This window comes from Trachemys scripta, chromosome 7 (assembly GCF_013100865.1).
Source record: "Trachemys scripta elegans isolate TJP31775 chromosome 7, CAS_Tse_1.0, whole genome shotgun sequence".
Classification (NCBI taxonomy): domain Eukaryota; kingdom Metazoa; phylum Chordata; order Testudines; family Emydidae; genus Trachemys; species Trachemys scripta.
In genome coordinates, this window is record NC_048304.1 from 117,805,632 (window position 1) to 117,823,837 (window position 18,206).

Here is an 18,206-nt window from a genome sequence, read left to right on the forward strand (position 1 = left end):
TGAGTTTATAATTTAGAAAGTTAATGTTGCCCAATTTGCACCTCTGACCCATTACCTCGCCTCCATGCTTTAACATATTACCATTTGTTTGTTTTTGTTTTCCATCGCAATGAACTATAAGAGACACTGTACAGTGCGCTATTTATTATTTATTGTATCTTAGGTTGCCTAGACACTGGGAAATGAGAGTTATTGTGATTCTATACCTCGCCACTAGTGCTGGTCAAATAATACTCATTGAATTATTGAACACGTTGTAACCTTTTTGAATAAATTAACTAGTTTTTTCCCCCATTTTCCTCCAGAATGGAGAGCTCCTTTAATCTGTTCATTGTCCCTCATTGCTTTGTCGTTAGAACAGAAAAGAAAATCAAGACGTTTTACAAATGCACTGGCTTTGCAATACCTGGCTTTTCTAGGCAGATCCTTTTGCATTATGAAAGCTGAACAACTGCCAAGTTCAAAAAGCCAGATATTTTCTCCAGCAAACAGAGAGCTAAAGGCCTGATCCTGCAAGGTACTAAGCACTCTCAACTCCCGCCGAAGGGAACAGGACTTGAGGATGCTTGACATATTGTCGACACATGCCCAAGGGACCAAAACTGCTATGAGAAGTATTCATTTTTTAAAATCTAAATATACTTCCCCTTAAATTTTCAGGGATAATCCAATGTTGTTTAACCTAATATGGATGCCAAGTGCCTGTATCCTAGCTTTTTCGAAAGCTTGAGGTCTTATGTATTATTTATATGAGACATATTGATAAAAAAGACTTGCATCATATCGATCAGCCAGAAATTTGTCTTGGGATCTTAGACATGTTAAAGGTATGGTGTATTGCCTTCTAGTTTGGTAGTATATGTATTGCATTAGTGCCTAAAGGCCCTAATCTGCACCCATTCTGCTAGATGCTCTATGCAGTATATATAGTACGAAACAGTCCCTGCCTCAAAGAGCTTACAATCTTCTAGCAATGTGGTCCAATTCAAGATCAGCAATTCTGATTTACCAGAGAATTTCTGGGAAAGCCCAAGTCTCATTCCTGATTGAGGGCATATCTACACTGCAATCCTGGGATATGGTTGCAACTTGAGCAGACATACCCAAACCAGCTTTAATCCAGCTAGCTCTGGTGACAGACTAGTGAAACCACAGTGGTCTTCAGCATGAACTGTAGAAGCCCACACGGGACTCTGGGTAATTACTCCGATGGCTAGCCCATGCTGCCAAGGCTTCACTGCTCTAGGACTTGAACTAGGCAGATTAAGGCTAGCTTAGGTATGTTTACTCAAGCTGAAATCACATGGTGGCAGTCTAGACATTCCCTGAGTGACAGGATCTCCCTTTGAAACTGACATTGGAACCGAGCAGAAGCTTGCACTTTGATGGCAGGACAGAGCTGGGGCTGTGTTGCTGGGCTATTTTGGTTTCATGAGCCACTCTCTACCCCTTGATAATTGTTTTGTTTTGTTAAAAGCCGATGAACAGGTTGTCACTGCCAACATTTCAGGATAATATGATGCTGTATATTCCTTTTAGCAGGCACAGTCACTATAGAGATGTACTAAAATAGCCCCGTGTGTGATGCTTTTGGAAAGATGCAACTTGAAACCATGCAAAACTCAGAAAGGTTTGGGTCTTGTCACGAATGCAGACTGTGTTAATTGAAAAGTTATGAAGGTTCATGAACTTGTTGAGCAAACCTGGGCAGATGGATAGCTTTGTATTCTCCACTCCTGTGAACTCTGTAATTGTGTGCGGTTGTGACTAGAAATGGGCCCACCTGAGCTTTGATGGGGCTCAGAACCCGAACTCAGATCTGTATCTAAATTCCATAACTGGGTAAAAAACTTTCTACCAATTCAAGCAGTCAGGCAACAATCACAATTTTAAAACTTCAGTAGTCAACATTCATATAAACAAAGATATTGTGAAATTCCTTTTTTGTTATTGCTGTTAGCAGATGGTATATAGAGAATGTACAGGGCTTGATGGATTTCCCTCTCCTACTAGTTTGAGGATAAAGTCAGCCAATGAGGATGAAAAATACCTGTTCTGTCACGCATGCCAAATCCATACCCTACAATTTAAAGGAACAGCTGGGCACTGTTGATTAGGTATGGTTTTCAGCAGCATTTTCAATCAACTTTCTTTACAATCCATTTCTACATGTAATTAACCTATAGATCTGGTCAAATACCATGAAAAAATTGTTGAATAAATTATTTGATGCATACCTTTAGCCAGTCTGAAACTTGCCAACCAAGATGAGCTGCAGCAAGGACTTACGGAGCTAAAAACTCAGCTACACACGGAAATCAAAGGGTCACAGACTACAGAGGAAGACAGTCACCTGGATGAGGAATTGAGCTGTACCGCTCTTGGAACCCGCAGAGGCCCAGAGTTAGCAGACCCTGGATGTGTTAACCTAGGGCTGGAGTGTCTATAACTCATTTGTAACCCCAGGTTAGGGACTGTTGAACTCTGAGTCCCAACCTGGGGCTCCAGCATCTACACTGCATTATGTAGGACCGAGTCCAACCAGACTTCCTAGCACCCTCCAAAAAGATGGCTGCTTTAGACTTTTGTTTGTGGTGAAGGGTGGGAAAATCTGATTGTCTACAGAACTTGACTGTCCAGAGGACAATGAAAGTCCGCCTGTGGAATTGTGGGATACTTTTGGCAGACTCCCAGAACAGGAGTCCAGTGGGGCTGCATCTACGCTTCAAAGCAATAGGGCTTGAACCCTGGGTCTTGACTTGACTCAGGCTTGGACCTTCAACCCCCGTGGGGGTCCTGGGCCTCTGTGTCCAAGCCCTGGGTTAGTGCAATTGGTATGTAGATGGAAGGGAAGGGGAGGTTTAGGCTTGCACTTAAGTTTGAACCCTGGGCTTACACTGCAGTGCAAATGTACCCCCAGCTCAAATAATGCAAAAGGGAAAAACTCTCTGGGAGGTATCTGGCTCAAGTCAACATTATAGCTCAAGTGACTGGCTTGGAAGAAGGAGAGAAAGGGGGCTTACAAGCAGCCAAGTTGGGTGACCCACCTCTGATAGTGCTGCAGAATTTACGCCCTGAGAAGAGATGGAGTTATCCAGACCTAATATAAGCCTTTGACATGCAGTTTGGAGCTAGCCATTAAATTAAGCTGGCCATGGCACAGCTACAGAGCTAGAAGGAGAGGGAAAGAAGAAACCCCATCTGAACTGGCAGAGAACCTGTATTCCTGTCCTATCTGGATACCACCGAGGCCTTCCAGGATAGACTGGCAATGAACCAATCTACAGCTGCTCAGCTGGACTTGCAGATCAAGATTAGCAAAAGGAGGCCAAAGACACTCCGAGAGGCTGTGGAAATTGCTACAGAACTTGAATTTTTTTCAGGCAGCAGTTCACCAGAAGAGGAAGCCGCTGCGAGTGAGGAAGACGGAAGCTGATCACCATGAGCCCTGTAAATTACAGCTCTGTGTCTGATATGTATGAGGAAAGAAAGGATTCAAACCTGGCTTGTGACCACATGGAACGACTGCAACAAATGATCAATTTGGTTTGTAAAAGAGGGAGATGGGCAATAATGCAAAAATGAATGGAAACAGTTCAGTTCAATGCTGGGACTGGGACAAAACTGGATTGTTATAAATGTAAAGTGGGCCAAGACAGCCTATTGCAAATAGTGAAAGCCTCTCTCCCAGTTCAGAAAATGGGGACGCCAAGCTGAAGAAGCAGAGCTTGGAGGTACAAAGATCAGCCCCCCAGTTTTTGTTTATATTTGGGCAGTTAAATAACAATAATGGGAGTTTGGCTATTGAGTGTGTAATAGGATCTGTGATGTGTGCAGGGATAACTGACGTGGACTAGATGATCACAGTGGGATCTTCTGGCCTTAGAGTCTATGAATCTATAAAACTGAAAGCATGCTAATGTTGTACCAATATTTTAAAAAGGTAAACAGGATGAGCCGGGTAATTACAGACCTGTCAGCTTGACATCCATCCCAGGAAAAATAATGAACAGTTGACTCAAATAATAAAGTGATAAAGAAGTGTAATATAGTTAATGCCACTCAACATAGGTTTATGGAAAATAGATCCTGTCAGATTAACTTGATATCTTTTTTTGACGAGATTACAAATTTGGTTGATTAAAAAACATGGTGCTGATGTAATCTACTCAGACTCCTGAAAGGCATTTGACTTGGTACCAACATGGCATTTTGTTTATAAAAACTAGAATGATACAAAATTACCATGGCACACATTACATGGATTAAAAACTAGCTAATTGACAGCTCTCAAAATATAATTATAAATTGGGAATCATCATCATCAAGAGGGCGTGTTTCTAGTGGGGTCCTGCAGGGATCAGTTCTTGGCCCTACACTATTTTAACATTTTTATCAGTGACCTGGAAGAAAATAAAATCATCACCGATAAAGTTTGCAGATGGCACAAGGATTGGGGCCGTGATAAATAATGAAGAGGACAGGTCACTCCCTGGATGGCTTGGTAAGCGAGGTGCAAGCAAACAATGTACATTTTAATAGGGCCGAATGTAAAGTTGTACATCTATGCGCAAAGAAAGTAGGCCATGCTTACAGGAACGGGGAAGGGGGGGTCTATTCTGGGAAGCAGTGATTCACTTGGGGGTTATGTTAGATATTCAGCTGAACATGAGCTTGCAGTGCAATGCTCTGGCCAAAAGGGCTCACACGATACTTGGATGCATAAACAGAGGAATCTTGAGTAATAATAGGAAGGTGATATTACCTTTGTATTTGGCACTGGTGTGACTTCTACTGGAACACTGTGTTCAATTCTGGTGTTTACAATTCAAGAAGGATGTTGATAATTGGAGAGGGGTCAGAGAATATCAGGGTTGGAAGGGACCTCAGGAGGTATCTAGTTCAACCCCCTGCTCAAAGCAGGACCAACCCCAACTAAATCATCCCAGCCAGGGCTTTGTCAAGCCTGACCTTAAAAACCTCTAAGGAAGGAGATTCCACCACCTCCCTAGGTAATCCATTCCAATGCTTCGCCACCCTCCTAGTGAAAAAGTTTTTCCTAATATCCAACCTAAACCTCCCCCACTGCAACTTGAGAATAGCCATGAGAATGATTAAAAGAAAACGCGGGATGGGTGAAACACTTTGAATAAGGTAAGAACTAACACAAATTTTCATCTCAGACTCAAAGAGGACTCAAGGAAGTTTAGAGAAGGTTAAGGGATGACTTGATCAGAGTCTATAAGTACCTACATACAGAACAAAAATTTGAAAATGGCCTTTTCTATCTAGTAGACAATGGTATAACACGATCCAATGGCTAGAAGCTGAAGCTAGACAAAATCAGACTGGAAATAAGGCACAAATTTAATAGTGAGAGTAATTAACCATTGGGACAACTTACCAAGGGTTGTGGTGGATTCTCCATCACTGACAACTTTTAAATCATGATTGGAAGATTTTTCTAAAAAATATGCTCTAGTTCAAACAGGTATTAATTCAGGGAAGTCCTATGGTCTGTGTTATACAGGAGGTCAGACAAGATGATCACAGTGGTCCCTTCTAGTTTTATCATCTATGAATCTCTGAACATCCATGGCATGAGCAAAACGAGAGCACAGCAGAATAATGACCATATTAAAACAAACAGGGTGATGTTTCTGAAGGTGATAACTCAAAGCAAATAGGGGTGAGATGGGAACAGAATCAGCTTGGGTTTCCAAGATGCTTTTGACACCATAATGCTCAGTAGACCAGTGCATAACAAGCTGAACATAAAAACACATTTGGATATTATTTACTATTTATATTGCAACAGCACCCAAAGTGAACCTATGACTTCCCTATTTTTCACCCTAGCTTTTCTATATTTCAACTTTAACTCCCATCTTTTTATATTTTTATTATTATTATTATTAGCCCTTTTAAATTTAAGAATCAATTTTAACTTTAGCTTCTGTTTGTATTTAACACTTGCAATTTTCTAACCACTTGGATAAAAGTTCAGGTGACCCGGGTGAGACTGTAATAGGAGCATATTTTTGGCATGTGAGAGGAACGATGATGAACGCAGGGAAGAGTTACAACCTGAAATCATGGAAGGGTGAACAGGGATGTGAACTTGCTGAAACATTACTAATGGCACTAGCTCAAGCAAGTAGCACAGAAAGTTTAACTAACAGAAAATTAGTCCTATAGAGCACATGTTCTCAAACTGTGACCATTGGCGGGGGGGAATAAACAGGTGTCAGGGTCTTGCACCCATCCTGCCCTTCCCATATTGCTAAATAAGAGGGTGTCCCAGTGTGGGGAAGGTTGAACACCCCTGCTAGAAATACTTTATCAAAAGGATTACATGTTGCTCGTAGAGATGGGTGAAACATTTTGAATAAGGTAAGAACTAACTCATATCTTCATCCCAAACTCCAACTGGACCTCAGCCTCTTTGGGGTTTGAAAACATTGAGAAAACCATTCTCCTGATTCATCCACTCCAGGCTTCAACTGGGGCACACAACAAAAATAACCATAATTGTGTAAGAAAGTCCCGACTCAACCAAGACCAGACACATGTAGGAGGTACAGGCGAATCTGAATAAAGATCTGAAGTTTTAGTTGCTTATCCAAAAGGGACCTTAAAATTAGTTCATTGTTGATTTAAGTATAGTCTGTTTCCACAATTAAATCAAGGAAGAAGAGATTCTTTGCCTTATATACTCACTTTTACTCCAGAAGGAGGGGAAGAAAATGTAGGACCTGGCTGACCAAAGGATCTTGTTGACACAGTGGTATAAGATGAGCCAGAATTCAATGGGTAATCTAAATAATGGATTGTGCACACACAGTGAAAACCTTGTATTAACTGTATGTATGTGTCAAATTTTAAAAGACCGCTTCTAAATAAATCAGAATTATTATTCACGCTTCTACACAGAACTACAGATTGCTCGGTACTACAGCAAAAAACACGAATGAAAAGAAAACCAAATTCATACTTTAAGGTACAATCTTGCTTTCTTGGCTTTAGTTCTTCCATAAACTCCTAGCACAGAAAGCTTAAAAAGGGACCACTTAGGATGAAATTTTACAAAAAAAATGTGTTCATTATAAAATTACTTTCTTTTTCATTTTAATTTGCATAGTCATTATTATGAATACTTAAACAACTCACCTTCGATGCCAGAAGGGTTGAAAACTGATGTGTTATTTGGAGATGAATGCAACGCTGCCTCCGCTGAACTTAACGCACATCGGATGCCAGTGCTTTAAAGGGAAAAGAGAGCTTTACTTCAAGAAGCAGGAACATAACAAACACAACATGTCAAAATTTCAGAGGCCCAGATTCAACCGTGGTATAAATCTATTGAAGTTAGTGATGTTACACCAGCATGAATTTGGCCCAAGATCTCTGAAACAGTACTTACTTTTCTGAGAAAACCATACATTTTTGGATGTGAAGATTTCCTTTAATGTGCTGATCCCAGTCCTATGTTGAAATAAACAGGACATGACTGATAAGTGTACAATAGAGGTTGTATTTGAAATCAGCTTATTTCGTATACTAGTAGTTTCATTTAACTTTATAGTTCATGGAAAAAACCTGCCAAGAGAATCTAAGATGTGATTCATGAGGTAAGTAAGAATAACAAGGCTTACTGTATAAGAAGGGCACTAAATGGAATGATTCTAGTTCTACATGGACTTTCATTCCATACTTACATCAATTCACAGCTTGTAAGTAAAATATTATAAATGGATGTTAAAAAGACTCCAGCTCCTGAAAATCTTCTATGCATGACTTTTCTCCAGCAATTAAGTTTATGAGTATTAAATCAGTTAAGTTAATATAGCTGAAGGCCTCATCCTGCAAGATGCTCAGTACCATCAAATTCCATTAGTGTCCATAAATTTTGAAGGTTCTCAGCACCTTGGAGAACTGCGACCCTGCTCATAAAAATGTTCTGTTTTTGTTCCAGCATGAAACAAAAGCGAATGTCAAGACCTCAAAAGTTGTCTCAAAACAGAATTGCTGTCCTCTAGTCAGCTCTACAAATCATGTCCTCAGTTACACCCAGGTAACTCCAGTCAAGGTTGATGGGGTTACACAAGCAGCATAATTTAGCTTGCAGCATCTTTATTACTAGCGATGATGCACAAGGCGGAAAGACCCCATCTTGACTCTCAGAGACTAGTTAGAGTTTGCGGGACTGGTATTTAAAAGCCAACATAGTCATTTTTACTTGTAAAGTAAGCAAGTTCGATATGATATTAGTGAGACAATATGAACAGAGAACTCCACAAGATGAATTTAATTGAATCACTCTGCAGAATAGAATCACCCCTTAATGTGTTAGATAGAATCACTTACCTTTAGATCAAAGATCTTTCTGTCACATATTGTGCAGACGTGTGGGAAGTGAAGAGGGGCAATGCCGTGAAAGTCATTTAGCTCATGAGGCTGAAGAGATCTCATTGACAAATCAGATGTGTTTGTGGCCAACTCCTCATTCTGCCTCATTCGGGAACTACTGAAACTTGTTTTACTGTTGTTAAGTCTGTGGAAAGGAAGTGTAGTCCCAGCACCAAACTTTGTGTCAGGTGTCGGTTCTTCAGGGTTGTAGAGTTCATTTCTTATTTCATACTGCTGACCCATGGACGGCCACAAGTTGCCACTGACCACGAGGTCAGGCTTGTTCTGGCTGGAGAAATTAGAAGCGTTTTCCCACTGGCTATTTGCACCTGTGTTATGTACCACAGGGCCTGCTTCTCCTTTCTGACTCACAGTTTGATGAGCACTCATCTGTGGCTCACCCGAAAAACCCAAAGATTGTATTCCTGTTGGATGTTGTCCTTTAGAATTGGGGCCATAGAAGTCTTTCTGAAATCCAGGCTGACTGTCATGTTTTAGTTGGCCGGAAGGACCAAAATGACCCTCATAAGGTACCCCTCCTGAGGAGGAGGAGACTGAGTGAGACCCACTGGTCATGAAGTTGTGCTGATTGCCCTGGCCTGCATCAGCTGTGTATACTTGAGGGGCAGAGACATTTTGTTTATTGTAGTCATAAAATCCTCCTGCAGCAGACGAGTGGCCTGTCTTATTGAGACTCATAACTACAGCTGGTTGGCTGGATGGCTGAGACATTACACCTCCAAAGGGGTGCATGACAATAGCATTTGGGTTTTGATTCTGTATGTTCCCAACAGTCCCCATGCTTCCCCCTGGTACCGCTAAAGCTGGATTCTGTGCTGGAAAAGGTATTCCACTAGATGGAAAGCTAGTATTGGCGATTGCAGGTCCTTGCTGAGGTCCTCCAGCATGCCCCTGGGGAGTGTTAATCATGGCCGGATGTCTTAATTGATTAAACAGTGGCTGAGACATGGCCACTTTGGAGAGAACTTGATTCAGTACCGTTGCAGCTGCTGGGTTGCTGGTGACTGCTGTCTGAGCCAATTTTAGCCTGTGCAGGGTAAGCTGGGCTTGTAGCTGAGCGAGCTGAAGGCTTGCGGGAGAAGGAAGCAGCGGATTTGGAGTGCTGACAGAGAACGGATTTTTGTCCAGAAGCTTGGCCGCACTGAAAAGGAACAGGAGACGGTTTCGTTAAATTAATCTAAAAGTTAACAGCAGCCCCTTCTTACCACAATGGGACCTGGGCTAAGAAGGTATATTTTCTAAACTTGTGGAGGGCGAGATGGTGGTTTATGACACAGCTGTAAGCCGTCTCTCTTAAGTGTCTAGTGTCATATTCATTTCAATTAAAATGTCATTAGGGAGATCAGTGTTGCAAAGATGGGAAAAAAGCCACATGTTTATCTAGAGTCTGATCTAGGGTTGCCAACTTTCTGACTGCAGAAAACCGAACACCCTTACCCTGCCCACTGCCCCGCCCCTTCTCTGAAGCCCCGCCCCCACTCACTCCATCCCCCCTTCCTTCTGTCACTCGCTCTCACCCACTCTCGCTCATTTGCTCATTTTCACTGGGTGGGCGCAGGAAGGGGTGAGGGCTCTTGCTGGAGGTGCAGGCTCTGGGGTGGGCCCATAAATGAGGGATTCGTGGTGCAGGAGGGGGCTCTGGGCCGGGGCAAAGGGTTGGGGTGCAGGGGGGCGGGTGAGGTCTCTGGCTTGCAGTGCGGGCTCTGATGAGTAAGGACTGTCCCTATTTTACAGATGGGAAAACTGTGGCAGGAAAGTCAAGTAGCCAGCCAAAGTCAGGAGGGAAAGCTACAGTCAGAGCCAGGATGAATGGATGATCAGACAACCCCTCTCCCTTGAAATAGTTGAGCTGTCGTAGGAGTCTCTCTCTCTCTCTCTCTCTCTCTCTCTCTCTCTCTCTCACACACACACACACACACACACACACACACACACTCACACACACGCAGTTCTGTGAAGTCTGCAAATTTTAATCGCAAGGTATGAAATAATTCTACAATCTCACCAGTTCAAAATCAAGGTCTACGTAATTTTCACCCCAGCTAATGTTCATCATATACCCTTGTTTAAATAACTTGAATGGGACTCCTAATGTGAGTACGTTTATGCATGTGCTTAACAGCTTGCAGGACTAGGGCTGCAGTGGAGTGTGTTATTCAGAGCTGGAACGCTTCACAATACAAGGAAGCCTTCAGGAGAGTTGTGAAGGTGGGAAAGGAGGATACTTGATGAACTTTAATTAGGAGGCTCATCCAAATGTAAGGGTGGTATGAAGAAAAAAACAGGCATAAAGGGAACAGCCCAGAGAGAAGGTTGGAGGGAGACTGTGTAATGGGATGTTATGTTCCCACACAGCTTAGCCACATGTAATAAAAATCAATAAAAAGAAAGTTAAATACCACACTGAACAAAGGGCAATAGGGTGTTCATTGAATAACCGTGTAAGGATATAAATTACACACAAAAAAACCCTATATTAAAATAATGTTAAGGTTGCAAAGTCAAGCACTCAAAAATTAGGAAAGGTCAGAATTAAGATTGCTTGTAGAAACTTAATTCTGCCCCATTGTACATATGCATTATGATGCACTTTAGCTACACAATCACTATTTTTATAAAGACACCACGCTGCCTGGGATCAAGCAGGGGGGGAACTGAAAGCACAGGACAGTTTCACTGCTTTCAGTTCTTGTGCCCAGCACCAGAACGGCTCCGGACAGGGAGGAGAAGCAATTGCAGGAAAAGTCCTGCTCAGCTCCACAATGGAGCATGCTCAGGATTTTCATGGGTGCAGCACAAGGCTTCTCTCTGACCCCAAGGTAACCCTCCTGCTACATTTCACATCCTTACTCTGAAACATGGAAGCACTAGAACATTTCCCCAGACAGTTGTGCGAATTTTAAAATACCAGCCAAACAATGCATTTCCCCCTAAGTTTGTTCTTGGAAACAGCTGAACTGTATTTGCAGAAACTTCAAAACAAAACCACAAAACATCACCTCTGCCTATAATGACCATCCTGTGTGCTTTCAGGAAATATGCACAATCTCTGGATGAGAGTGCTCAGTGGATGTGCATAATACGGCATCCTCTGGCCACACTCCCTCTATAAGCAGTGCAAGCCCCGGTTTGGTCAGAGCTGGGCCCTTAGGGTCAATAGACTTGGCCTGGCAGAGCTGACACTGGGACAGTGCTTTGATGTGGCAGCTCAGGCTGGAAGTTGGGTTCTGAAGCCTAGGCATGGGGGTGAGCAGGGCCGGCGCAACCCATTAGGTGACCTAGGCGGTCGCCTAGGGCACAACAATTTGGGGGGCGGCGACCGGGGCGGGACCTTCCGCCGCCTCTGTGGGGGGCAGCATTTTAGGGCGGGACCTTCTGCCACATAGGGCGGCAGAAAAGCTGGCAGCAGTCCTGGGGGTGAGCTTCAAAGCGCTGTCTACACAGCTTCAAAGCGCTATCTACACAGCTATTTTTAGAGAGCTAGCTGTGATCGCGCTAACCCAAGCCTGTTGACCCAAGCGGGGAGGCTTGCTGCCGACTAGACATACCCTTACAGGCCCATAGCAGAGGAGTGGTTGCATCTATTTTCCACCTCTGTCATGTCACCCTCTTTTCCTTGCCAGGGGCTTCTGCTAATAATCCAGGTGGGTGAGTTAATAGCTTTTATTGGACCAACTTCTGTGGGTGAGAGAGACAAGCTCTCAAGAGAAAAGATATTACTTCACCGACGTTGTCTCTCTAATATCCTGGGTCCGACAGGGCTACAACAACACTACATACCAGAGGTAATCAACACATTTCTAATGGTTGCTCATTCTTTCAACTACTACGCACAGTACTAAGCTGTTGAATAAGAGGAATCTTGTCCAAGACTCATTTTATCTGTACTATAAAAATATATTAAGTTTCAATTTCAAAGCAAGAACTAACCATCAACATTTGCTGTTAATAATTGGCTGATTTATAAAGATGTAATTAATTTTGATGGCTTGTCAGTATGCGACATTTTAAAAACACAAATTAGTAAAACATCTGGTTAAATCTAAAGTACAACTAAAAGAAAATAAATGGGTTTCATATTTAACGTTAAATGTCCATTAGCAACTGCAGGACACATCTGTCTCTAGGGATATCAAACAGTATTTCATTATGCAGCAACAGAATTCGCTGTCAATAGAATAAACGCGTATCAGCAGACTTCAGTTCTGTAGTGTCTTTTGTTTTATCTTATGGTGGTTTTACTTTCCATTGCTCATTATCTGACCTGATTTTATTGTAGTGTTTCCTACAGATTCGTTTGCAAAAGGAAGTTACCGGGAAAGCATGGTCAAAATATTACATGTGCATACAAACAAACCCAATCCCGTGAGAGGCTAAACACCCACAAATCGCAAGCGGATGTCAACAGGATATGAGGTTGCTCAGTACATTACAAAATCAAGCCAATTAGCAAAACTATTGCTTTAACATGCAATGAAGTGGTAGAAAACTAGCAAACGTTGCTATTACCACCTGAAAATTAGACACACTATTACGCCTAATTACATACTATGAAAGATATATTGTGTAGCTAGCATCTGGAATATCCTTATTTATGTTCTGCTATGTGGGATTCACTAAAATCAGAACTGTTGTTTCATTTCTTAGCTGCTAGTCCATCCTGTATACCGTAAAAGCAATAAAACGCTTTATAAAAATGCTTTATGAGCGTAAAGACGCATTGCCTAGTAGTCTGAAAATAAAAACTTGAAGGGCTTGTAGTTCCACTTATAATTCTTTGAGATTTTGGAGATCCAGATGAATACTGTTTCTAACCATTTAATCCCACGGTGCTGAAAGGACATACAATAGCACATACCCATCAGAGCCGTACGACAGCTGCAATGGCTTTGTAACAGCTCCTATTGGACACATGGAACTAGTTCTCAGGGGAGGCGGTAAAACCATTTGTCTCACGTGTTATCAAACCATGCCCCCAAAGCACCGGGTACTCGATGTGCCATAAATATAGCAGTTAATTTTGGAGCACTGCTAACACTGCCCCACAGAAGATTCTACACCATAGTGCCCTGTTATAGCGATTCTCTGCCCGTGGGCGACACAACATTTCAAGGTACTCCGTAGAGCTTGCTTTTGTCACAACAGTGAAGTGTTTGTCCATTTTTAAAGCAGGACAGGAGGGGAGACACAAGAGGACAGCAGAGATCAGTGCCCGGTGTTGCTCTGAGCAGCAACATCCACTCTCCCTCCCCTTGCGGGGCCACAGATCAGGGGGAGAGTCCCAGAGCCAAGGCTACTGCCTGAGCCCAAATGTCTACCCTGCAATTTTATAGTCCCACAGCCTGAGCCACATGAGCCCGAGTCAGATGACCTGGGCCAGCCAGGGGTGTTTTATTGTAGTGTAGACATAACCTCTGTGTCTGTCTGCAGAACTGGAGCAGAGAGGAGCCTGAGTGAGATTAAGTCACTAATCAGCAGCAGCTGCTGCCATCCCTGCCTACCACTGTTAGCAAGTGAAATCATGAAGGAAGGTGCAGAGGAGGGACATGGGTTGCAAGTTCATTCTGAACATTGGCATTTCCAGACTTTGGAATGCTTCATGTTGCAACCTTAAAGTTCTTTTAACACAGTTCCCTCCTCCCCTCTGCCCTGCTGAGTTCCCACCCCCTCGCCTTCCTTAATGGGATATTTTTAAATGCAGCCAAGCACTGTAGCTAGGATTGGGAAGGTGAGGCACTTGCATCCGGGTGGAGGCTGTAGATTAGGAGGCTGAGAGCAGCTGTGTCTCGGACAGGATCTCTGTATTTAAAGAGCAGTGCATGATAGGAAAAAGTTTGAGAACTTGTGCTCCCCTATGTAATATGGGACCTAGGAGAGGTCATGGGACCTGAAAAATTTATATATAATCATTTTAAATTTTCATAGAATCATAGAATATCAGGGTTGGAAGGGACCTCAAGAGGTCATCTAGTCCAACCCCCTGCTCAAAGCAGGACCAATCCCCAACTAAATCATCCCAGCCAGGGCTTTGTCAAGCCGGGCCTTAAAAACCTCCAAGGAAGGAGACTCCACCACCTCCCTAGGTAACGCATTCCAGTGTTTCACCACCCTCCTAATGAAATAGTTTTTCCTAATATCCAACCTGGACCTCCCCCACTGCAACTTGAGACCATTGCTCCTTGTTCTGTCATCTGCCACCACTGAGAACAGCCGAGCTCCATCCTCTTTGGAACCCCTCTTTTGTTTCTCTATTTCTACAATCTGAGCAAAATATTTACATTTATGACTAGTTCTTGCCAGCATAATTTTGCAGTCAACTCCGAGACACAGATTTAACGACATATTGAAGATTTTATAAATTGTATTAAGATTCTGCTCAGCAAAGCTATTTTTGATTAGTAATGCACCCTATTTACACACACACACACACACACACACACACACGGACAAAACAATCCATCTCCTATACATTATTTGTTGCTGCTAGTCTTGCCAAACCTAATTGTTCAAAAATCATGAGATTGGAGATTAAAAATGAATAGTTTTGGGGGTTCTTTTTATTTCCCTTCTGATTTTTAACATCTGGGGTATGGCAGGTCACATTTTCCATTTTTTCCCCTACAACCATGAGGGCTAGAAACCTTTAAGAGAAAAAACCCCGAAACAATCCCCAAACCAAAAAACGAAAGCTGTGATTCTCACGTACACATTCATATGACTCCAGGAGCTGAGGCTTTAAGAAACACACCAAATATCATGATTCACAATAAAATTGCATTTAGTTCAGCCAATCTGTTATCTCTGTAACCTTTAGCATCCAGGAACAGAAGTATCACAGAGTTGTCTGTAGTTAGTATCTGGACACCTGGATTAGTTGAATAACCCCATCTCTGAGAGCAATGAAAGGGCTAAATAGAAAACATCCTTTAGAAGACTCCAAGAATATGTTGATTGCTTATTCAAAGCCAAAATTGTTCATAAAGTGCGGTTTGGTAAATTACCTTTCTATTCTATTTTGAATTACATTTGTGGAGTGATTGATTTGGATTATGCTTGCTCATGCGTATATTTGGACTGTTGCACCTGGTGTGAGTTTAAATAGGGCAGGCAAATGTACTGTGCTTCAGAGGTGTGCAAAATTTAATGTTTTGTGGAATTCTTTATGAACATTTATTGTCCTCCGTGATTATGCATCTGAATCTGGCATTACATGTAATTTTGTTGAGATGACATTTTTTCATCGGAACATTGAGAAAACATTAATTTGTGAAAATTTCCAAGGTAAAAACTGTTTTCACCTTAACAATATAATTTAAAAATGTGCATATTTCAGCAAAGTTTTCTGAAAATAATGATCCATTTTAGTACATAAAAATAAACCAAAACAACTTGAAATACAGGAGTACTCTAAATGCATTTCTATTTTCGACTCTGCACTACTCTACAATTATGATAATTTATCATAGCGGTGTATGCAAGAATATGCTATTTTTGGTAAATTAAAACTTTTGCCTGAATCAATTTTTTCTAACACAGCAAGCAAACGTGTAACTCTTCATTGAGGACTATGTACATGGTGAGTTTGATGACTTTAAAAAAGCCATTTTTGAGTTATTTGAACACAAAACATTATATTCTGTTAAAAGTAAAAAACATATCTTCTCCCCAATGCTTCATTAGTTCCAAAACAGCTGGACTAATGTTTCTAAACTTTTAAAAAAAATATTCACTATTTGGCTGACGGAGCAAACAAACAAACAAAAAAAATCCAACCCCATATTATATATATAAAGAGCTAACAAAAATCAATACGGTCTTAGGGCCAAACCTTGCCTTCAAATAAATGGGTGTCATAAGGAGGAGGGAGAAAAACTTGTTCACCTTAGCCTCTAAGGATAGAACAAGAAGCAATGGGCTTAAACTGCAGCAAGGGAGGTCTAGGTTGGACATTAGGAAAAAGTTCCTAACTGACAGGGTGGTTAAACACTGGAATAAATTGCCTAGGGAGGTTGTGGAATCTCCATCTCTGGAGATATTTAAGAGTAGGTTAGATAAATGTCTATCCAGGATGGTCTAGACAGTATTTGGTCCTGCCATGAGGGCAGGGGACTGGACTCGATGACCTCTCAAGGTCCCTTCCAGTCCTAGAATCTATGAATCCTAGAATCTATGAAATGTGCACAACTTCAGCAATCTTCCATGAGCATCTTTAGGCACATGAGGGCAAAATGTGTCCCCTAGAATTAAAAGAGCTTCACAACCATACCTATAACAGTGCTGCAATTAGGGTCACAAGTACAGCTATGATAAACCCAAGTAATATAAAACAGATTAACTTTTAAAATCAAGGTTTATATTCTTTTGTTCTTCTAACCCCCCAGAAAATGTTGGGTTTAAATTCATTGTTAAATCAGTTCACCACTTACATCAATAAGGATAGGTGCTTTGGTGAAAAAGCGAATGGGGAAACATTTTTCTTTCATCTGAATTATACTCCAGGATCCTTTTTTCCTCCAGAGCTCTAGGATGAATATTTAAGTTGGTTTTTGCAGGAGGATTTGCTGGGTCAGAAGATTTTCGGACATGTGCAGAAGGGAGAGGAGGGAACTCCACCTTTATTATTTAGGTTCTGAAACTTATGCAGCTGAAGTTTTCTTGCTGAGCTTTGGTCACAGTAAAATCAGCTAATTACCGGGGCACTGAAAATCTGACCTACTTTAATGCATTTAAACGATGGGGGCATAAATCCTTCATAATCCAAATTCTATATTAAAAGCCCATTCTGTTACTGAGAACTTAAAAGAAAACATTAGCCAATGCTTATATGGGACCTAGACAGAACAGTCATGTGTGTTTGGCACTGGGGGCTATACCCTTATTCAGCCTATTACACAAAGCTAACCATGTGGTGGAGAATAGAATGCAAATACTCACTATATAATCACACAGCTCTAAAGGCTGGGGTTTTCAAAGCTGTCTAAGGGAGTGAGATGCCCGACTCCCACTGCAAGTCCTTTCGCCTCCCAGGTTCTGCCCCCCCCAAATGGTTTCTGTTTATATGCATCAACAGTTCTTTACATTTACAGTTGTAAGACAAAAAGTTGCAGCTCATCTAATGCTGCTGAGATATTTCTTATTAACCAGTCCAATTTATGCTGCACAGGTCTGGGAGTGCCTCATCTGGGACAACAGACCTTGCAGAAATCAACTAAATGTTTTGTTTTCTTTACCGAGAGTTTTGCTCCATTTGACCGGCTCAAACCATGAAGCCACTGTCATGGATCACAAGCCGGGGCAATAGCATAAAAACAACAAAGCAAGGATTGTGGCATTCAGAGCGCTTCACTATTTTGCTCCCTCATATTTGATTTACATTCACACTGATGCCAGCACCTTCAGTTTTGCTCAGAAAATGTTCTGTGTTATATGGCACCTGTTTGCTGTGCAATTTCCAGGTACTGCAATAACTGGCTTTTCTTTATAACTCTCTCGTGTAATGCCCTCCTTCCATTTGAGTCAGAGAAGTTAGAGATGGAAAAGATACTACTTAGGCAAAGCCAGCACCTTATAAGTACAGGATATAGTGTCTCTGATCGAGAATGTAACAGATACTCCAGTGTTTCCCAAACTTGGAACGCCGCTTGTTTAGGGAAAGCCCCTGGCGGGCCGGGCCGGTTTGTTTACCTGCCGCGTCCGCAGGTTCGGCCAATCGCGGCTCCCACTGGCCGCGGTTCGCTGCTCCAGGCCAATGGGAGCTGCTGGAAGCGGCGCGGGCC

General features: G+C 42.1%; 1 protein-coding gene across 9 annotated transcripts in view; it reads right to left on the reverse strand.

Moving 5' to 3' along the window:
* Positions 1 to 18,206, reverse strand: part of RBM20 (RNA binding motif protein 20) — a 157,024-nt gene that overhangs the window by 21,700 nt on the left and 117,118 nt on the right. For all 9 annotated transcript variants that reach the window (XM_034775222.1, XM_034775213.1, XM_034775218.1 and 6 more), the window contains 4 exons: positions 8,368 to 9,571; positions 7,424 to 7,485; positions 7,171 to 7,262; positions 6,721 to 6,818 (listed from right to left, as the gene is read on the reverse strand). In XM_034775222.1, the coding sequence (XP_034631113.1) occupies positions 6,721 to 6,818; positions 7,171 to 7,262; positions 7,424 to 7,485; positions 8,368 to 9,571 (1,456 nt within the window). The remainder of the gene's footprint in view (positions 1 to 6,720; positions 6,819 to 7,170; positions 7,263 to 7,423; positions 7,486 to 8,367; positions 9,572 to 18,206) is intronic.